The sequence below is a fragment of the Lagopus leucura genome, unplaced genomic scaffold (genome assembly GCF_019238085.1).
Source record: "Lagopus leucura isolate 7727_CA_CO unplaced genomic scaffold, USGS_WTPT01 Super-Scaffold_100056, whole genome shotgun sequence".
NCBI lineage: Eukaryota > Metazoa > Chordata > Aves > Galliformes > Phasianidae > Lagopus > Lagopus leucura.
This window is the reverse complement of record NW_024962302.1, coordinates 1,063,116-1,082,747: the sequence shown is the minus strand read 5'-3', so window position 1 is coordinate 1,082,747 and position 19,632 is coordinate 1,063,116. Positions and strand designations below refer to the sequence as shown.

The following is a 19,632-nucleotide window of genomic DNA, read 5'->3' as shown; positions in this document are numbered from 1 at the left end:
AGCCCCAATCCATCCCCAGGGCTGCACTCTGCTCCTCTACCCATAACCCAGCCCCAATCCATCCCCAGGGCTGCACTCTGCTCCTCTATCCATAACTCAGCCCCAATCCATCCCCAGGGCTGCACTTTGCTCCTCTACCCTTAACCCAGCCCCAGTCCATCCCTAGGGCTGCACTCTGCTCCTCTACCCATAACCCAGCCCCAAATCCATCCCCAGGGCTGTGCTCTGCTCCTCTAACCCTAACCCAGCCCCAGCCCCCACCCCAACCCCATCCACACACACGAGGCAGAATCAGGCCCTTCCCAGGAGATAAATCCTCCCAAGCCCCTCACCAGCCTTACAAACAGCACAGAACCTTTCAAGAGTGATAAACACCATTTTTACTCAGGCAATGAAACATGGAAGAAAAAAAATATATATTAGTAATCATCATCATAATCTCCTTTGTGTGAGTATAACTCTTACAAATATTTACCTGACATATAAAAGGGAAATAACTGCACGTACAAAATCGATGCTAATGGCAGTGATGTACGGTGTACAAAGCGGTCCTGGTAGTAGTCAGCACAAAGGGGGGAGGATGGAGGGATGCAGTGGAAGCAGAGAGCAGTCGGGGTGGGCACTCATTGGCACTTCACTGCAGACTGAAGATCTACACACAGCAACGCCGCGCTCACGGTCACTCTGCTGCCGAAAGGGGCATCGCAGCATCACAGCACATCACTGCTGCTGCAGGAAAGGTGACCCCCAACTGTGCTGCAGCGCTGGGGGGGTGCAGCAGTGAGCTTAAAATACGCCTTCTGTTATAGATAACTACGGCCTGTATGCATATATTTATATATGTGCAACTATAACCATATTATAGTTAATAAATCATTCCTTAGGAATCTTTGCCCAGATTGTACGTGCGTGCTGAGAGGCACAGATGGAGGCAGCAGCAGAGTGGCCGTGGGACAGCAGAGCAGAGAGGTGTGAGGATGCTGCCACGTCACATCCCTGCTCTGCCTCCCCACAGCTCAGTGCTGCAGGAGGAGCTCAGCGCTCCGGGTGCTCCGCGTGGTTTTGGGAAGCAACACGTGTGCATCACCAAGGGTTTTTGAGCTGGCTGTGCTGCTGGCAACGCTCCTGGATGCCACAGCCACCCCACAGCCACGTTGGGGCTGGGAGGGCTGCTATAGAGCACAACAAGTGGGAGGATAAGAGAAGAGAGTGGTGCCAGGCTGCAGCCACCCCGGTGCTGGGGAGGGGAGCCGTGCTGCAGCGGGATGCGGTTTGTTGGCACTGTGACTCCCCAGCAGTGGAAAGAAAAGAGGGTGAAAAGAAGGATTTTTCCTTTCTGTCAGCTGTGCAAAACAGTGAACGTTCAACACAACGCTGCAGGGGCACAGCAGCAGCCATCAGCCCCTTTCTGGGTGGGTGGGAGCGGGTGGGGACCCCTGCATGTGCCCGTGTCATAAATCCTTTCTATACATAATAAAATATATCTCCGGTGTATGGCTCTGCTTTAACAGATGTCTGCACTGCATGCGGAACACAGGGGTTAGAAAATAGAAGGAGGACAGCTCCATTCTTTTACAAAAAGGTAGCAGCAAAAAGGTTTGCTAAGGTTTTAGCTAGGCTAGGTAGGAAACAGTCCAACAGCGTTTATTTCCCTTATCTGACACCTCAGGGCTGTCTGTGCGTGGTGAGGGAAGGAGCCTCAGCCTCAGCACTTCTCCTGGGCTCACCAAGAGGTAACCACCTCCAAAAAGCAGCAGGCAGCCCGCGTGGAAACGCTGCCTGGATCTGCCTTTGTAAAGGCCGGCTTTGTTTGCTTCCCTTATTATGCAGTGCTGCAGGGGAATTGGTGACAGCAGTGCAAGACCCAGAGAGTGACTGCTGCTCTGTGCCTCGCAGTGCCGAGTGGGGAAAGGAGCTCCGAGCAGAGCCCCTTCCACAACGCACCACGTGTGCCTTGGGGCTGTGAGATGCAGCACGTGAGGGCAGTGACAGCACGTGGGGATGGCTGCCCTCACACCTGGGGGTGCAGCAGCCACGCTGTGCTTTCGGCAGGGTCGCTCCGGGGGTAATAATAAGGCAAAGTGCTTGAAGGTAGGAGAAAAGCAGCCGGGTGCGGAGCGTTGGGGCGGTGAGCTCAGTCTGCCCTGCCCAGCTTTGCAATCAGCTCGTCGCAGATCTTGGTCAGCTCCTCGATCTCCTGGTTCTGGAAGGGAAGCAGATCCATGGCTCATCCCTCCTCATTCCCCCCGATGATCCCATTCCCCTGATCCTTTGGGACACTTTCCGGTCCCAAAACTCATAGGACACAGCTCCAGCATCAGCAGGGCATCGAAGTGGAAGCGCAGAGCATCACCTGTGTGCTGAACGTGGGCACGTTACCTTCTGCTGCAGGGCTCTCTCCAGGGACTCCACTTTCATCTGCTCCTTTCGCAGCCCCGCGTGCAGAGCTGCGCTCTCTGCTTTGGCCTTGGTTCGCACCTGGGCGATCTCCTCGTTGGCTCTGCATGGGGAGAGATGGGACCACAGTTACGGGTTGGGTGCTCTGCAGGTGATGGGGTGGGAGCTCTGCAACATCACAGAATGGTCAGGGTTGGAAGGGACCTCACAGAACGCCACGCATCAGAGGTGATTTTCCTCCTGCTGTACGGAGGTGACTGCTCATTACTCGGGGCCAGGCATCTGCTGCCCATCCTCCTGCACCTCACAGCTCTTACTTGTCCAACTTCTCCTCTGCGTGGACCTTCAGGGCCTGGTATCGCTGCTCCTCTTGCTTGACACGGTTTAAATAATCCTGAGCACACTTCTTCAGGGCTTCTTCGTTCTGGAAAACAAAGTACAGCCATCTGCACTGGGGCAGAGCACAACGTGCTGCTCTGATACCACAACAGATCTGCACAGGACAGGGTGGGGGCAATGCACCCCACAGCCACAGGGATGGGAAGAACACCGGGATCAGGACCTTCTTAAAGCCTTCCAGGACACCCTTCAGGTTTTCATATCTCCTGAACAGATCCGACAGGGACCTCTCCACCGAGTTGAGATCTGCCAACGCCTGCTCCTTCTCCATGGTGAGCTGCTGCAGGTTCTTTTGGGAGGTCATATTTGTCCTCTGCTCATCCTCTGTGAGGGGAGCAAACAGGGATGCAGTGACTGAGCACAGACAGCACCGCCCTGCCCCGCAGCATTGGGACCTCACCTATCATCTGGGCAATGGTTTTCTCGTACTCAGCCACAATTTTCCTGCAACAAAATGAGAACAAAAGCAGGTAGGAAGCAGCAGTTTCTGCAGGCACATGCCTACAGCTCTGCTCCAGCACACAGCCCTGGGCCCCAGTGCTGTAACAGCCTGGGAACCCCCTGCTGCTGCTCCCAGACCCCCCTCCAGCCGCAGTTAATGGGATTTCATCCCTGCCACAAACAAACTGCAGGCTCAACGCAGCACAGGCACAAAGCAGACATGCCTTGAGACGTGTCCCATCCCAGCAAAGGGGAACTGTGTCATCCCATCACGGCCTCACAGCCCAACCGGGGGGAAACATTGAGCACAGCATCCCACCGGGATGGGATCCCACCTCATCTCCAGGACCTCCTGACGACTCTCCTCGTACTTCTTCTTCCACTCACTGGCTTCGATCTCCTTTGTGATTATCTGAGGAGCAGCAGAATGAGACCTTGCTCCACCTGCAGACCCGTCGTGCCCACACCCCCCCCCCTACAGAGCATCCCCCACTTTTTACCTCCTCCCGGATGAGTGTGAGCACGGCCGCCTTCTCAGAGGCACTCAGGCAGATGCTGTCCAGGGGGCTGTCGCTTTTGCTGCCACTGATGATGGCTGTGGGGGGTTTGTCTGCCAGGCACAGCCCGGGATGACCCTGCAGGGGAATCACCCAGCTGTGGTGTTGTGCATGGCTCATCTTTTCTCCCTGGTTCCCACATTTGGGGTCACCCCCTTGCCGTCCCCTGGGTTTGCAACCCAAAAAAGAGGCAGAGCGGGGGCACACCTTGAGAGGGGCAGACATGCTCCCATCCAACGTCACTTTGCTCTGCTCTGTGTTTGGCATTGAAACAGCTAGGGCTGCACAATGGGGGTGGGGGCTACGTATGGGGTTGGGGGGTGTTGGGATCACAGGGGTGAATGTCCCCAGCAAAGTGCTCCTATGCTGCACGGCTCTCACAGCCTCTTCCTCCCTTCACTGTCTCCACAGAAGTGCAGCCCCTTGCAGCCATCTCCTTGGAAACAGGCTGCGAGGCCATAAATAGCAAAGTGCTGGGAAAAGGCAGCCTGGTTCTGCAGTGTTTTGGAAACTGAAGCCTCCTCTCCTCTCCTCTCCTCTCCTCTCCTCTCCTCTCCCTTCCTCCTCCTCCTCCTCCTCTGCCACTGCTCAGATCCACACATGATGGAGCCATGGGCAACCACCTCAGGCACAACCCTGGCTCCACACAGCCTCAGTCCCTCAGCACCTTCCTGCAGCACCACGCAAAGCAGCTGTGCAGCTCTGCCTGCCCCACAGCCCGACCCACAGGGGCAGCCTCAGCAACACCAAACACAAGGTTCACTTTGCCCGGTGTCCTTGCGAGGCTTAGTGCAATTAAATCTGTCTCAGAGGTGCTGATTTCGCTGATGTTGCTAATCTCATCACCTGCTTGTCAGCTCCTTGTTGGGGCAGCTCTGCTGGCACAGTCCCTCCTCTCCCCCCCACACACCACCATCAGCCCCACAGCCATGCAGCAGCCCCAGCAGAGCCAGCCCAAGGTGGGCAGAGAGGGGGAAGCATGCAGCACTCACAGGGAAGGCAACAGATCTATCCTTGTCTGTATGCTTGGAGATCTCCTCAAAGCCTGGAGACGGAGAAATAAAACGTTTTAGCAGCTAGAAAATGAGACCCTGGCAGCACGTGCAGCTTCACTGGGATGCAGAGGTGTACAGCATGGTCTGACCAACCTCAAGAAGGCTTTATACCCTGCTCCTGCCCTTCAGGGGAGAACACATCCCTCATCTCTGCTGCAGCTGCAGCCAACACTCCCCTCTGGTGGCAGCCCAGCTCCTGTCTGACCCCACAGCTGCCACACCAACGATGCCCAGGTAGCAGAGATGCCCAGAGATGGGCAGTTATGGAATCCCTCCCCGTTGAGACCAAGTGCTGCCGTCCTCTCTCAGAGCTCTGCAGCTCTGAACAGCATTCAGGGGAACTGATTAATGACCAGCTGCAAGCCCTCCACGAGGCCATTTCTGCTGTTTGCACCTATAACTCCGCTATCGATTAAGTGCCACGTTGCCTGGCTTTTAATTATTTTTTAATAGATTGGTCACAGCAGATAATTACATAAGAGACAGACAGCAGGAGCAGCAGTGTGGGCTTCAGCAGTGACCTGGAGCTCTCTATTAGCAGGCAGTGTGTGCGGACAGGATGCACCAGGAGCAAAACCAGAGCAGGATGGGAGCTTTCAGCAACAGCCCTGACTTTGCATTTGTGTTTTTAACTGAGGTCAGTGCATTTTGGGAGCTCAGCAGGGCAGGGAAGGGGCTGTAGGGTTTTCTAAAGCCAGGAGGCTCCAGGCTGAATATAAAGAGCACGCTGATTTTTCCATAATGAAAGCAATGCAGACAAGCAATACAGGCCACAGCCACAGCCAGGGGCAGTGGGGTGCTCCCTACCTGTCTCCACACCGGGCTTCACCACCGGCACAGGGACATTGGAGCACTCAAAGTACTCCAGGTCATCCTCAGGCTCTCCCTTCTTCTCCAGCCCGGCCGCTTTCTGTGTGCAGGAGGTGGATGCCAGCTTCTCCTCATCGGTGGCACGTCCATCCCTAGCAGCAATGTCTGGGATTTCAGAGATCAGCGTTCCCTCATCCTGCAGGATCAAGGCATGCAAGGGTTAGCAGGGCAGAGATGAGCCTGGGGGATCAGAGCTGGGCTGTGCAGCTGGGAGCTCAGGATGCTCAGCACCCCCTGCCTGCTCCCACCTACCTGAGTGCAGCCATCCAGCACCAGCGCCGGCGTCTCGTACTGCTTCACTTTGCAGCTGCTCCTGCAGACAGAGGGAAATGAATACATGAACCTGGTGCTCAAGGAGGCCAAGGAGAGGACAGTGGGGGGTGCGTGCAGGACAGCCCAAGCAGGGGGAGGCAGCCCCAGCACCAGCATTGCACCCGCAGCAAAACCACTCACCAGTGAGTTACTTGGGGGGGACAGAGTGAGTTCTGGAAGGAGCCGAAGGAACAAGCAAACAAAACACACAGCTACAGAACGATCGGGTTTGTCTTTGAGATGTTTATTGCTATTGGAGGGAAGGAGCACAGAAAGAAGCACCTGAGGTGCTGACGGCGAGAGAGGACGTGATGATGAAGGGTTCCTTTGCTGCACCTCGCCTGCATGTCCAGTGCCAACGGTGTCACATCTGATGCACGCTGATCTTCTGCAGAAAGGGCACTTGCAGGCAGTGCTGCCCTGCCCCTGCCCACATGGCAGCACCCCACATCTCTGTAGGTCTGAGCAGCTGGGCAGAGCCCTGCTGTGCTCACAGGTGAGTGCTGCAAACACTGTCTGGAGGAGGAAAGCCTTGAGGAGGGCTGAAGGCTGAGTTCAGGTTGCTCCTGCAGTGATGCACGGCTGGTGCCACTTCCAGGGGCTTTCACCCCACGTTCCCAAATGTCCCATTTCCAGTGGCTGTGCAGGACTGCAGACACAACCCCATCCCAACGTGTGGTGCTGGTGTCCTGAATCGGCTGCAGGCAGCTCAGGGATGCTCACAGAGCCCCAAGAGGAGGGTGCACGCAGCACCAGGTCTGTGCCACCAAAACCAGTGCTGACATGATGTGGGGGGGGGGGGAACGCATTTCCAGCCCCACATCAGAGCTGCAGCCATGCAGAGGTCAGAGCAGATTTGCAGCAGGACAACCCTGGGGTTGAGGAATTCTCTTTCTGCCTGCTTCAACCCACACATGCTCCAGCAGAGCACGAGCAATGTGGTATGGAACATCTGCAGGCTGCCATGCACATCTCTATCAGATAAAGTTCACCCTTGGCTCTATTTCTGAATAGCACACCCTAATGCAAGCAGTTCACCTGCAGCTCTCTGCCCTGCACCACCTTCTGGGATGCTGTTCCCACACTGCCCAGTACCTGCTTTGATCTCCCCCAGTGCCAAGACAGCAGCTCTGTAACTCAAAGGGATGGAGCCAAGCAGCCACAGCTCAAAACCACGCTGCAAAAAGGCCCATCAGCCTGCAGCCGTGACACAGACGTCAGTGCTTGAGCCAAGCTCTCGTGCATATGGCAGCTGGCACTAAGCAGAACAAGAAGGGCATTCGGGTGGATGACATAAGATGAGGGATAAGCCCAGCACGCTGTGGGTGCCCTCACATGAGACAGTGGCAGCCCAGGGACCGTCTCCAGCCGCTGCCCCCCAGCTTGCCCCTCTGCAGCAGCTGCTTCCATGGGATTTGCCATGGGGAGGGTTAAAGGACACCCTGCTCTTTTGGGGTTGAAATCTCCCTGTAAGGAGCTGGAAGCCTGGCTCTCACGGTGCTGTCATTAGTTTTTATACCATCAGAATGCACGGCGGGTCGGCATGCTGCTGCAGCAAGCAGGGGCACAGCCTGCAGTGCAGCTCATGGCTGCAGCACCCGCAAGGCAAAGCTGCACGGGATGGGGTCCATGCCATGGAAAACGGGTGGGCCAACACACACCCAGAGAACAGAAGCAAAGGGAAAGAGGAAAGAAAGGCAGAAGAGAGTACTTACAACAGAAAACAGAGAAATTTCACTTGTTCAGTAGTCCTGAGGCACCCAAGAATAGACAGGAAAGAGAGACAGACAGATGGAGAGAAGAAAAGCGTGTGAAAAGACCTGAGTACTGCTCTCCTCTGGAGAAACACACTGAGTTGCACAGCTCAAGCTCTGGGGGAGGAGCACACAGATAAGGGATTCTGCGTTTGCTATTAGCAGAGGTGGGATGAGACCGAGCACTGCCCCAGCTCCTGGGATAACGCAGAGGGGCTGAGACCTTCCAGCTCTCCCATCCACGGCTGCTCCTGCCCTGGGGTCACACAGCAACGCAGGTCCTTCAGGAGTCTGCATCAACCTTTGCATGGCATTGCTAAGAGGAAGATCCCCCCCCTGCCCTTGGCTCTGCCCGCCAGGTGTTATCTGCAGTCTGTAAAACTGGAGCTCCCATCTGCAGGGTGACAGCTCGGTTTTTTCTTACTGTCAAACCAGCCACAACCTCAGTGCTGCTAAAATTTCCCCTTTTAAGCTGATTTCCTCTTTCTGCTTCCAACTGGTTTCAATCAGCAGCACTGAGCGCAATGGTGCTGGAAGGACCTGATAGTGGCTGGGCAATTCCTCCCTCTCACAGTCTTCCCTCTGCCCCACTGCATGCCCAGAGACCCACAGTGGGCACACAGAGCCAACCCCTGTCCCAGCAGCTGCTACTTCACATCTGACAGCCTCAGGAGCTGAGATCCAGGCTGAGACAGTGCTGCCCAGGCACGGTTTGGAGGACGTTTGTGATAGGAAATGGAGAGGTTTGTGATTAAACCTGCTCCCTGAGGAGGAGGGCAATGCTGCCTCCCCCCCAACATCACCATTTACAGCAGGCTTTGAAATAGGTTTGAAATTTAGCTTCAGGAGCTAAATATGCACAGATTCCCACACGCCCTGGAATAGTTTGGGAAGGAACAAGGTCCCACCACCTGTGCAGTGCCATAGAAGTAACAACCATCCGCCTCTAAACCTCCATCCTCTCCCCCTGTTGCAAAAAGGGAAGCTCAGCAGCAGCGCACAAATGTCCCAGCAGCGTCTGAGCACCGCTCCGTGAGCCCACCCTGCTCATCCCATCCACTCCTGGGTGGTGGGGCAGCAGGACTGAGGTGGCACATTGCAACAGGATGGGCGTAGAGGAACGCGGGAGCCCCGGGCATGGGAGGAAGGAGCTGGCCGTGCTCCACACTCACGTTATCAGACGCGATTTGGCCTTCTGTGGGGAGCCTCTGCTTTTCCCCAGCTCATCCTCCAGCGTCTGGGACTCCAGGATCTCATTCAGGCTGTTGTCGGCCGTGGGGCAGCAGTCGGTGGTGCTGGTGAGGGTCTTGGTGGGCTTAAATGGATCCACGGAGTCAAAGTTATTGGGGTCGAACTGGTAAGAGCCTTTGGGGAGAGCAGGCAAGTGTTGCAGTGCTGAGCTGCCACCAAAGGGACCGAGCTCAGGGCTGTCCCACGGTGCAGGGGAGGCCTTGGGGGGGCCTTGGGGACCTTTCTCTGTGTCCTCTATGGGCCTCCTGTGCCTCTTGGGTGTCAGCTTGCTGGCCGGGATCCTGCTGGCCCTCCTCGGCGAGGCTCTCCGCGTCTCCACACCGTCCCCACCTTCTGTGGCATCAACTTCAGCTTTTGGGAGCTGCCCTGGAGGTTGGGGGCCCAGGTCCCCCTCGGGCTCACTCAGTTGGAGGCAATGGGGGGCCGGCGGGCAGCTCTGCAGTGTGCAGCCCTCTGCCATGACAGAACTGTCAGCTTCTTTGTACTGCTCAGGGTCTGAGGCCAGAGGCGCTGAAGGCTCCTCACTGGATGCAGGCTCTGTGCTTTCCCCTCCTTTGCTCCCTTGGGAAGGTAGCTTTCCCTTCTGGAGCTGACAGGGTGAGCTCTCCTGCACCAGTGCATCCCTTTCTGGCTCTGCCAGCCCCAAACCATCATCAGCTGTGTCCCCTCCTGACATGACCAGCTCACACCCTGCTGCACCCACATGGGGCACCGGTGGCCGGGCTTCAACCAGCAGCTGCGTCACAGCAGAGTCTTCAGGGCCACTTTTGGTCCCCATGTGGGCTGGAGAGGCCCCAACCTCGGGCTGAGCCTCCTCTTCATGGTGCTGCTCCCCTCCCTGCAGCTCCCCATGGCCGCTGAACCCTGCAAAGAGAAAGCAGCGCATCAGAGCCTGCCTCCTTCTCCCCCCTCATCCCTGCCCCAGGACTGTGTTCATATGGGAATGCCCTCCCGTGCTGCCAGGATCCCCGCTGATCTCTGGCTTCAGGAACCTTAAAACTCAAAGCTCGTGAACGCAGAGCAGGGAATTGTGCGTAAAGCAGAGGGTGCAGGGGAGCCCTGCGGGAGGCACTGCGCTGTGCTGCACCGTGCCAGCACACATCACACCACCAACATCTCCATTTATGTCCTCCCCCTTCCCTGCCGCCTGCTCCCCTCCAGAGTGTCGCCAGCTCCAGAGGGGCTTTGTAATGCCAACGCCACTGAACAGCCAGGACCAACTGCAGAGCACGAACCATCCCACCAGCAACTACCTGGGTGGATGTCACACGTCACCAGGACAAATTCAGGGAAGCGTGACACCACGAAACATGATTAAGCCCTGGGGTGAACGGGAATGAGACTCTGCACTTAATGAAGAAGCATATTACGGGCAGCAGAGGGGATCTGGGGGCTGGCACGGGGCTGCGGGTGCCCAGCAGGCAGAGCAGAGCTGCCCCATGACCTTTGGCCACGCTGGAGATCTGCACTGCTCCACCACCACCAGAGACACACGGCTGGCATGGGGTGAAACACCGACTGTTCACAGCAGCTGCACGAGGTTGGTGCTCCTGCTCACAAAATGTCGCTGCGGTGCATCGGTGTGATGGAGAGCAAAAGCTGTGCGTGCAAGCAGTGCTGGGGCAGGAGGGAGCAAAGCAGAGCCCGGGAGCACGGGTTGGGATTGGAGAGAGGGAGCTGCCTTTCAAAGCTCAGCCCCGCACTGCCTGCATCCCTGCAGAGATCCCACCCAGCACCGCTCTGCTGCCGGGGTTCCTTAATCACAAATCCCGCTCCATGACTTAATCACTATTACTCCAATCCCTTCCTCTAAATCCTTTTACTGTTTAATCTTTTCGTTGCTGTCAGGGGATGGGGAAGCTCCTTATCCACAGGGGCATCCTGAAAGCTACACCCAGAGCCGGTATAGGAGCACAGCCAGCATCACCCCTGCAGCTCCGGGGCATCTGAGCGAGGCACGGGCTGGCAGGAAAGCTATGCGAATATGGGCGAGTCCAGCACACACAGCCAGCAGCCCTGACTCAGCTGACGGCTGGAGGTTTGCACCACTGATCTCCGGGATGCTAAAAGCCATGGGGATGAATCACGAGGGGCTGCTGTGCCTGAGACTGCAAAACTCTCCGTCTGGATGGAGGCTGCCGCTGTGCTGCCCCACAGAACGCATCGGTGAACACAAACCCGGTAAAAAAAAACAAAGATGTACTTGGAGTGCAGCCAGAAAGCACTCTGAGAGCCCTGCCAGGCCCTCCCGCCCTAAAAACCTCCCCCACAGACCTGTAGGAACACTGCATCGTGCTCTCGCTGCGCTGCTCCGACGTTTTAACCTCACTGAGACACCCCTGGGCAGAAGCACAGACTTCAAAGCGGGGACAGAAGGCGCCCTTTAAAAGCGCTGCGTTCCCATCGGGTTCTCACAGACGGAGCCCATCCTGGTTTCCAGCCCAAGCAATAATTACATCTTGAATAACAAGCAGCAGAGAAAACCACCTCTCCCCATTCCTGCGGATGTCCTCGGGGCGGGGAGAAGAAGGGACGCGGCCATCGCTCAGAACCGTGGCCGTGAGCCCAAAAGCAGAGAGGCTGCACACGGTGCAGCTCTCCGGAGCATTTCCAGCCCCGTGCAAACGCCTCCTTGCCCTCCTGCTGCACCGGGCGCCGCGCCGTTCTGCCGACGCTGCGCAGTGACCATGGAGATCTTAGGCTCTCCGAAGAAAAACGCACAGGGAGGACAGAACCCGCAGTTACGGCTGCTTTGTGCGCCGTGACATTTTGGCTGCGTCTATCCGCAGAGCTGAGCGAAGCAGCAGAACCCAGCAGCCCCCTCCATCCCACGCTGCGATCCTCCGCCCGCACTGCGTGCAGCCCTGGGGTCGCCCCTCGCTTTGTGCGCGGATGAGTCACGCATCCCTCCCTCGGCCGAGGGCAGGATATCTGGGCCGTGCTTTACGTTGCTAACGGCCTCTTTCCTCTTTCGGCTTTTCCGCTTTTGTTTTGCAGACATCGGGCTATTTTTAAATCCTTTCTGTTAAGAATTAGCATACCGGCAAAGGAGCAGCAGCGCACCGGATAACACGTGCCCCGCACCAGGGGAGCAGCAGCGCGGGCTGACAGCGCTGCTCTGCACTAACAGCGCTCCATATTTGCTGCTTCTGCTCATTTCCTTGCACAGAAGAAAATCCCCTCCTGGCAGATGATTGAAAGAGAACTTCAGGACAGAGCTGCGGCCTCCATCATGTGAGGCAGAGAGCATCGTCCTCAGCCCCACGGCACTGCAGCCATTGTGCACAGAACAGGGATTGGCACAAACGCAGCCAGCATAGCAGCACCCCGAGATCCACAGCAACGCACAGCAGCTTTCACAGGAATGACCGAGACACCTGCAAGGGGAATTTCCTAGGAAAGCTTTTATCTTTCCTCCTTAGCCATTATCCTCCAAACTAAAGATGCCTCTATCCCTTCTTAAAGGGAAGGATTACTCTGAGAGATGAGCTTACCAGAAGCACAAACCAGAAGCTCTCTCCACCAAGGCAAAGGAACCTTGCCTTGGGGATGGCACCCAGGACCAAGGGAGGAGTGGGGACACCTCTGCACCTCTCCAGCCTGCTGCTACAAGCCCAGCAATGCAAGCCACAGAGCAGCAGTGAGGGCAGCTGGGAGAGAGCAGGGAGTGCTTGGGACATCAACCCATCACCCCCAGGCACAGCCTCAGTGCTCCCAAACGCAGAGCTGCAGATCCCCACTGCTTATCTCAGCATGGGGACACAGCAGGGTGTGACCAGTGGTTACAACACAGCCCGATGATAATTTTGCACTGTGCAGGCAATGAGCCAAGGGGGGGCTAAGCCAACTCCTCCGCTCCTGCAGTGTCACCCCTTCCCAACCTAGCAGGATTCAGTAAATTCAGCGTTTAACCCACACTAGAGAACAGCAGAGCTCACACAGCCCCAAGTGCTGGCATTTGAACCATTCAGGCCATTAACCACAAAAAATGTGGCAGGCATTATTCAAACCAAGAGACTTCTCCTTGACCCCACCCTGCTTTTCTGCACCCAGAGCAGAAAGCTGTGAGCCAGAGGTGCGCTCTCACCCCTTACCTCTGGTCCCGGCCTCGGGCTGCAGCTCGCTGGGCTCCTTTAGTGCTGAGCAGGTCGGCGTTTCTGCTTCGGGGGTCTCATAATTACCTTCGGAATCCGAGCTGCCGAGGGGGGGGGAAAAGAGTGAGGAATTACCACTTTCAAGGCTAGCTGGGAATCGCTGCCTACACATCCAGCCAGACCGGCTCCTGCGGCTGCCACACTCCTGTCCAGCAGGGCCACGCTAGCAAACGGAAAAGGAAGAGCAAGTAAAACAACATTGAGAGCATCCCCTGTGCACCCCTGTGCCCCAGCATTACCTTCATCTGGGTCACCCCGAGCAGCCACCACTGACCTCTGAGAACACAGCAACCCAGAGGCATCTTCTTTATGGCTTAGGGGGCTGCTGTGGGATGTGTTTGGGAAGGCTTGATGCACACACCAGCACCTCGATGCACGCACCAGCACCTCAGCTGGGAGCACAGCGCTCGCCGTTCTCGAGCAGCTCCGGCTCAGCCATGCACCCCCTCTCCCCCCCCCGGCTCCCGAAGCAGCGGGGCCGGCTGCGGACCGATACGATGCGAGGCAGCGAGCGGAGAGCGGGGACCGGAGATGAGGCGGGGATCGGGAGCCGCCGGCCCCGCATTGCACACGCATAAACCCGCGGCCGCCCGTTCCCGGGGCGCGGTGTACTTGCCTGAAACCCAGCGATTTGATCTCCTCCTCGGCGTCTCCCCCGACCCCTCCATCCTCCCCGTCGGGGCCGCCCCCTCCGCGCACCGCCGACCACGTCCACCTGGCCCACTGTACCGGCGACAGCAGCTGCCAGGCGCTGAACGCCATCGCCGATCCCCGCCGGGTTCAGTACGGCCGCTCCGGCCCGGCCCCCGCCGCCGCCTCCCGCATCTCCGCCGCCGCCCGGCGCGGGGCCCTCCCCGGACCGTACTACTGCCGCGGGGAGAGCGGCCGCCTCCGCCCCGCCGCCTCGCACCCCCCCTCCGGCGACGCCGACCGAGGGAGCGGCCCTTGGGGGGAGGGAAGGGTGGGGGGGGGGGACGAACGGAGCTCCTCCGCCGCCCGCCCCGCTGCGGAGAGGAGGAGGCGGTTGGTTCCCTGCCGCGTTCCCACTCCAACCCCGATCCGCCCGCGGCTGCAGCGACTCGGGAGGGGGGCGCTGGGGGGAGCATCGCTCGGTGTCCACAGCCCGGTTCCCCGGCACCCTGCGGGGATTCGGGATGTTCCGCCAAGAGAACCTCCCCTCCCCCCCCGCGGAAGGTAGGAGCCGTGAAACCGCACGGTTTACCTGCGCTGCACCTGCGCTCAGCCCGGCGGCTCCGGCCGAGGTGCCAAATTCCCCCCCCCCCCCCCCCCACGGAGCGCTGGGGCCATCGGCAGAGGGGGTCGGGTGAAGGGGGTGGAGGGGAAGACACCGCTACCCGGGGTGCTGGGAACACAGGGATGGAGGGAAACACCTGCCCTCCCGTTCTCCAGGGGAAACGCCGAGCTCGCCAGCCCTGTCTCGAGGTGCATCCTTCCATGGCGGCGAGTTTGTTTCTTTATTTATGTAAGTATTGTTTAAACATAACAGCAAACAGTCCCTGCTGAAAGCAGCACTGCCTCCCGGGCCTCCCTTGGGAACCTGCACCCTAAACAGGGCCCGTTCCCAAACCCGTTCCCTCCCACTCCCTTACTAGAGAGAGGAGCACAGCGTTACTGCTGCAGCATCCAAAGCACTGCAGGGAATGGCCGTGGTATGGCAGCAGATCTGTTAGAGGTGCACAGCGGGGCTGCGTGCCCGGGCTGCATCCCCTGCACCCCTTGGGGCTGAGCTGGTGAAGGGCAGAGCTGTCTGGCTGCACAACCAGCCCGACCCATTGCAGAGAAGCACAGCCAACCCTCTTTAACCACCCAGAGTGCTTACAGGCCAGGCCAAGACCTCCATTCTGTGCTCTGTGAATCATCAGCTCCCTGTGCCAGGAGTGCCTCAGGTGGGCAGGGGCTCTGCACCAGGATGGACTGGTCTGGCTGCCTCTGTGTCACCAGTCTCTGTCCGTGGGCCTCATTCCTCACCACGCAGCTTCTCAAATAACCTCCCTATGGGGACCCTTTCTTTCAGGCTTCCACCCTGTCAAAAAAAAAAGGCTCTTACCCCCTTACTAAACCTTTCCAAATTTCCCCCATCTTTGGCAGATCTGGTGGTGCCAACCCCACGGCAGGTCTGAGGCAGAGCAGCCGCATCCCCAGCCACTGACTTCCACATCACAGCAACCTGGGGGCACTGAGCCCTGCAGACCTCTGTCCCGTGCAAAGCACTCAGCTGCCAGCGGTCTGCAGCACTTAGCAAAGCTCATCTGCAGAAAAACAAGAGGCTGAAGCAGCAGAACCTCAACATCCTCTTGCCTACGCTTGCGCCGAGCAGAAACACACAGCCACTTCCCCCCATCTGAAGTGGCAGGGCTGATTTCTGCAGATGAATTTTACATAACGAGCTCTCCAGCATGTGCACGGCGGCACGCAGCGCTCTGCAGCAGCCTCAGCTCCTCCTCCTCCCTCTCCCCTTCCCATCAGTCACTTCACAGATCGCTGCTGACCCAAAAGACTCCACTGGAGTGACAGCACTGCTGCTCCATAGAGGAGCTCACAGCTGCAGGGACGCCACGGAGCAAACAGAAAAGCAAAGGGCAGAGGAGCAGCAGCGGGTTTGGATGCTGGCAGAGGGAGCACAAAGCCTCTGCCACAGGGATCTGCATCAGCCATGGCACAGATGCGGCTGCTGCAGCGCCCACTTGTTGCGTGGGAGGAAACCAGCAGCTTCCAATGGAGGAAATCAGCAGCATCCTTCCATTGTGCAGCAACGCACAGAGCCGGCCCCGCTCCCAGTGGCCTCAAAGGGGAAGGAGCAGGAGTGGGGTCAGCCAGACGGCGGTTCATTGGGAGCAGTTAACGAGCAGAGCCTGCTTCCACCTGCTGTCTGCAACGAGCAATTCTGAAATCGCCTCCAGTGGCGTTTTTCAGCTTGGCGTCCAACCCAGCCTGGCAGCAGCACCGACTGCAAATCATTTGCTGAGGAGATAACCTGACTGCTTCGGTCACACCGATGGCTCAGGCTGCCAAAAGCTGCCTGGCACAGCCAACATCTCTGCAAGGGATGCTGACCTGCTCCAAACAGAGCTCCCAGCAGTGTGAGGCAAACTGTGCACACAGTGCCTGTGTCACTGCTGTCACCCCCACCTGGGCTCAGCACGGATTATTCTAAGCCATTACCTCGTGAAAATGCAAATTTGGGGAATGATGAAAACTACCCAAAGCTTTATGTGTCCCAGCAAGAGGAGAAGAGGTTTCATAACGTGTTCCCTGACCTGTGCAGTGATGCTGAAGAGATCAGTGCTGATGATTCCCATCTGCAGCTCACCTACCCGGGCTGGGAAAACAGCCAGGGAGAGCTTCATCTCTGCCTAAATCAGAAAGGGCCTTGGGAAAAGGCAGGCAGAGGGAAAAAGAGCAATCAATCAGGGGTGCAGCAGCCCCAGGTTTCTGTCCCATCGCTCCACATTCCACCAAAATAGCTCTGTAAAAATAGCAGCGAAGGACACAACTGTCAGCCATGAGCCTGACAGCACCAGCAGCCCCCTGGCCTCAGCTGTCCTTCCCCACCACGCAGCTGTCAGGCCAATGAGGGCAGGCATTTGTGGCTGCTTTCAAAAGGAGCGAGGCAAAAAATAAAACAAATGAGCACGTTGCTCGTCCTGTGTTTTACAAACAGTGAGCACGGCTTTAATCTCCCTGATCCCAGCCGTGTGGACGTGAGCTCAGGCAAAACAACTCAATAGAAACAGCCCTGAAACGGGAGAGTTCCATCTGTGATTTCGCATGGATGCTGTACAGACACCTTCCTTCATTGCCTGGCTTTGTTGCTCCCCTCTCAACCCCCTTGCTAAAAACATCCATGCTATGTGGTAGAATGCTTTTATCAGGGGGTTTGTCAGGCTGCTGGATTTTAGTTCAGACTTGGAGATATTGTGAAACCTGGGCAGCATCTCCACATTGCTGCACGGAGCACAGCTGCACCCTTGGATTGAAGAACCCAGCCTTGGGTTTTTCTGCCTGGGAACAACTTCTAACTCAGGAAAACACCCCAAGGAAACACTGGGCAGGGCTGCACAGCGGACAGAGGACAGAACATGCTGGTTTCTCCCCGTTGAAGTTGTTTTTCCTCTTGTCCGAGCGGGTGCTCGCACACACAGGAATGTTTGCAAACATTCAGAAGAGCAGCAGGGGGCAGCTGCTCCATACAGCCGGGCACAGCTCCAGAGCAAAGCAAAGCAGGGCAGGTTCTCCCCACACACCTGCAGCACCTCAGGCCCTCCTGGGGTCCATCAGAGCCTTCCAGCTCAGCAGATCAGCAGCAAACCTCCCAGCCGCCGTTATTTGTGCGGCTCACTGGGAGCCAACATTTCTGTGCTCCATTAAGAATTCGGGTTGATTTCAAGCTAAACGTCCTCGGTTTTGCTATTGATCACAGTTAACGTGTTTTCCTTTTGTTCCCAGCTCCCAAACTCCGTTGGTAACTCACAGCACTCCCGGTTGCCACCAGGGACGCTTCCAGCTCCAAACCCCGCACCTTCTTGTTGTTTTTACGGCTCCTCGCGCTGTGATTTATGCCACGCAGGGCTGGGCTGCAGCCCGAAAAACTCAGCGTGCTGACAACAAACGGGAAACTGTTTTGTCAGGAACTCTGAACGGAGGGAGAGAAGAGGGAAGGCAAAGAAAAGCCTTTTCGCTCACTCACTCCACGCTCAGTTTCCTCTCGCTCTGTTGTTTCCAACCCAAACTGTACCCCTTAGCTTTGCAGTTTGGATTCCCAGCTCCTGGAGCTGCTGCCCGGTTCCGGTCCGGTTCTCCCGATCCCCCGGTCCCTCACTCACCGGCGTTCGGCGGATCCCTCCCGCAACTTCTGGCTCTGAGCCGCCCCCATAGCAGAACCGCAGCACCGGGACGTTTGGGGCAGAACCGGGCCGGGTCGAGCCGAGCTGCCGCCGCGTTGTGCCGGCCCCGACGGCGTCCCCGCCTCCGCGGGGGAGTGGACGGCACGGCTCTGCTCGGCACCGCACCGCAGGCGGACCCGGAGCTGGCAACCCGCAGCTGGAGCCCCGGCATCCGACCCGGCGCCGGTAGGAATCTGCCTCTCGCGTTTGCTACGGCTCCTGTCTGTCTGTCAGTCAGTCTGTCTGACTCCTTTTTTCTTTCCGCGCAGCCACACGGTTTGACCTCGGTTCTCAGAACAGCGCAGCCCGGACCTCAGGGCAGCATTGCTGGGACCGGCAGCCCTCAGCACAGCATCCTCAGCCCGAGGTCGCAGCCGCAGCCCGAGCTCCCAACGCCCATGGAGTCCTGAGAAAAACTCACATATTCATCATCTTTTTGGTTTTGTTTTTTGGAGGGGTTGCGTTATTTTTTATGCAAGAAAAGTGTCGACATCCTTGCAAGCTTTCACCTTTCTTAAAAGAGAAAGGAGAGAAAGAAGGAGGGAAAGAAGGAGGGAAAGAAGGAGGGAAAGAAGGAGGGAAAGAAAGAAAACTATTAAAAAAAAAAAAAAAAAACCAACACAAAACCTTCCTTGGATGAAAACTATGAAAACAAAGTTTCCCGACCAGCCTGACCGCCCTGGTGCCGGCGTGCCTGAGCTGCAGGAAGGCATCAGAACCCCATGTGTCCTCGGCGATGCACACCACAACCCCCTGCTCGCCCCCATAGCCCACGGCGGGTGATGTGCCCGCCCTGCGTGCTCGGCTCTGTTGGTTGGTTGCTGTCTAAGGGACAGCAGATGGGAATAATCAGCTTTACCATGCCATGGAAACTTCTATTTTTCCTGGGAAGGAGGCACGGCAAGCCCTCGCTGCCACCCCAGGGCAGAATTCCATTGGAGTCCAAGGACTGTGACTCAGAGCTGCGGCTGTCACACGGCTGTGTTTAAATGCTTCCTTGAAGCCTCCCATCCCAACAGCACCGCCTCAAAGCCACCCGGAGCCGCAGCACTGGGCTGCAAGGTGCCCGACATGCGGGTCCTCACTTCTGCACCCCCACTGCAGTGCTGCTGTGCCCGAGCCATCCTCCTCCTGCAGCAGCTTTCTCAGAGATGAGAGCGCCGAGAGCATCACCGAGGTTCCCAAAGCAGCAGCCGGTCACCCAGCTTGGCGTGCAGCACGAAGCCCGACGTGCCCATGCCGGCACGCAGCATCCTAGAGAGCTCACACAACTTCTCCTTAGCAACGTAAACAGAGCCACAACACTGAGAGCATGCAGAGAACGTGGGAGCACCACGAGAGCGGGCAGTAAGGCGTGCAGCCACAAGGGGCTGCTGGGGACCAGCTCTGCACCATGGCTGTCCGGGGACACCTCGCTCCTTGCTTCTCCTCCCTCCATCCTGCTGCCAAGCACGCAGCACTCAGCGCCCTTCTCCTTCCTACCTTTCCAGCACAGATCCGTCCAGGCGCCGTCACTTTCTGCCACCTGTCCTGGAGCT

At 57.6% G+C, this 19,632-nt stretch overlaps 1 protein-coding gene across 4 annotated transcripts; it reads right to left on the bottom strand.

Annotated features, from left to right (window-relative positions):
* Positions 1 to 356: 356 nt before the first annotated feature.
* TACC1 (transforming acidic coiled-coil containing protein 1) lies at positions 357 to 13,967 on the bottom strand. Of its 4 annotated transcripts, XM_042886247.1 has the most exons (14): positions 13,807 to 13,967; positions 13,131 to 13,231; positions 9,256 to 9,900; positions 8,958 to 9,150; positions 5,972 to 6,032; positions 5,657 to 5,855; positions 4,787 to 4,839; positions 3,738 to 3,872; positions 3,573 to 3,649; positions 3,197 to 3,240; positions 2,960 to 3,120; positions 2,715 to 2,821; positions 2,380 to 2,500; positions 357 to 2,203 (listed from the first exon to the last, which is right to left on the bottom strand). In XM_042886247.1, the coding sequence occupies exons 1-14, from the start codon at positions 13,950 to 13,952 to the stop codon at positions 2,135 to 2,137; spliced, it is 2,112 nt and encodes a 703-aa protein (XP_042742181.1). In that variant the 5' UTR covers positions 13,953 to 13,967; the 3' UTR covers positions 357 to 2,134. The 4 variants fall into 4 exon arrangements, with proteins under 4 accessions (XP_042742181.1, XP_042742180.1, XP_042742182.1 ...); XM_042886246.1 differs by having other exon boundaries at positions 8,958 to 9,900; XM_042886248.1 differs by lacking the exons at positions 13,131 to 13,231; positions 13,807 to 13,967 and adding an exon at positions 11,311 to 11,415 and having other exon boundaries at positions 8,958 to 9,900.
* Positions 13,968 to 19,632: the final 5,665 nt, after the last annotated feature.

What these genes read in the sequence shown, in the direction of transcription:
- TACC1 (XM_042886246.1), bottom strand. Translation starts at nt 13,952, where the DNA reads ATGGCGTTCAGCGCCTGGCAGCTGCTGTCGCCGGTACAGTGGGCCAGG. An exon ending in GAAGCCCGGTGTGGAGACAG is followed by an intron (nt 4,840 to 5,656) that starts GTAGGGAGCACC and finishes CTCCGTCTCCAG; the next exon opens with GCTTTGAGGAGATCTCCAAG. An exon ending in TCACACTCATCCGGGAGGAG is followed by an intron (nt 3,650 to 3,737) that starts GTAAAAAGTGGG and finishes GCTGCTCCTCAG; the next exon opens with ATAATCACAAAGGAGATCGA.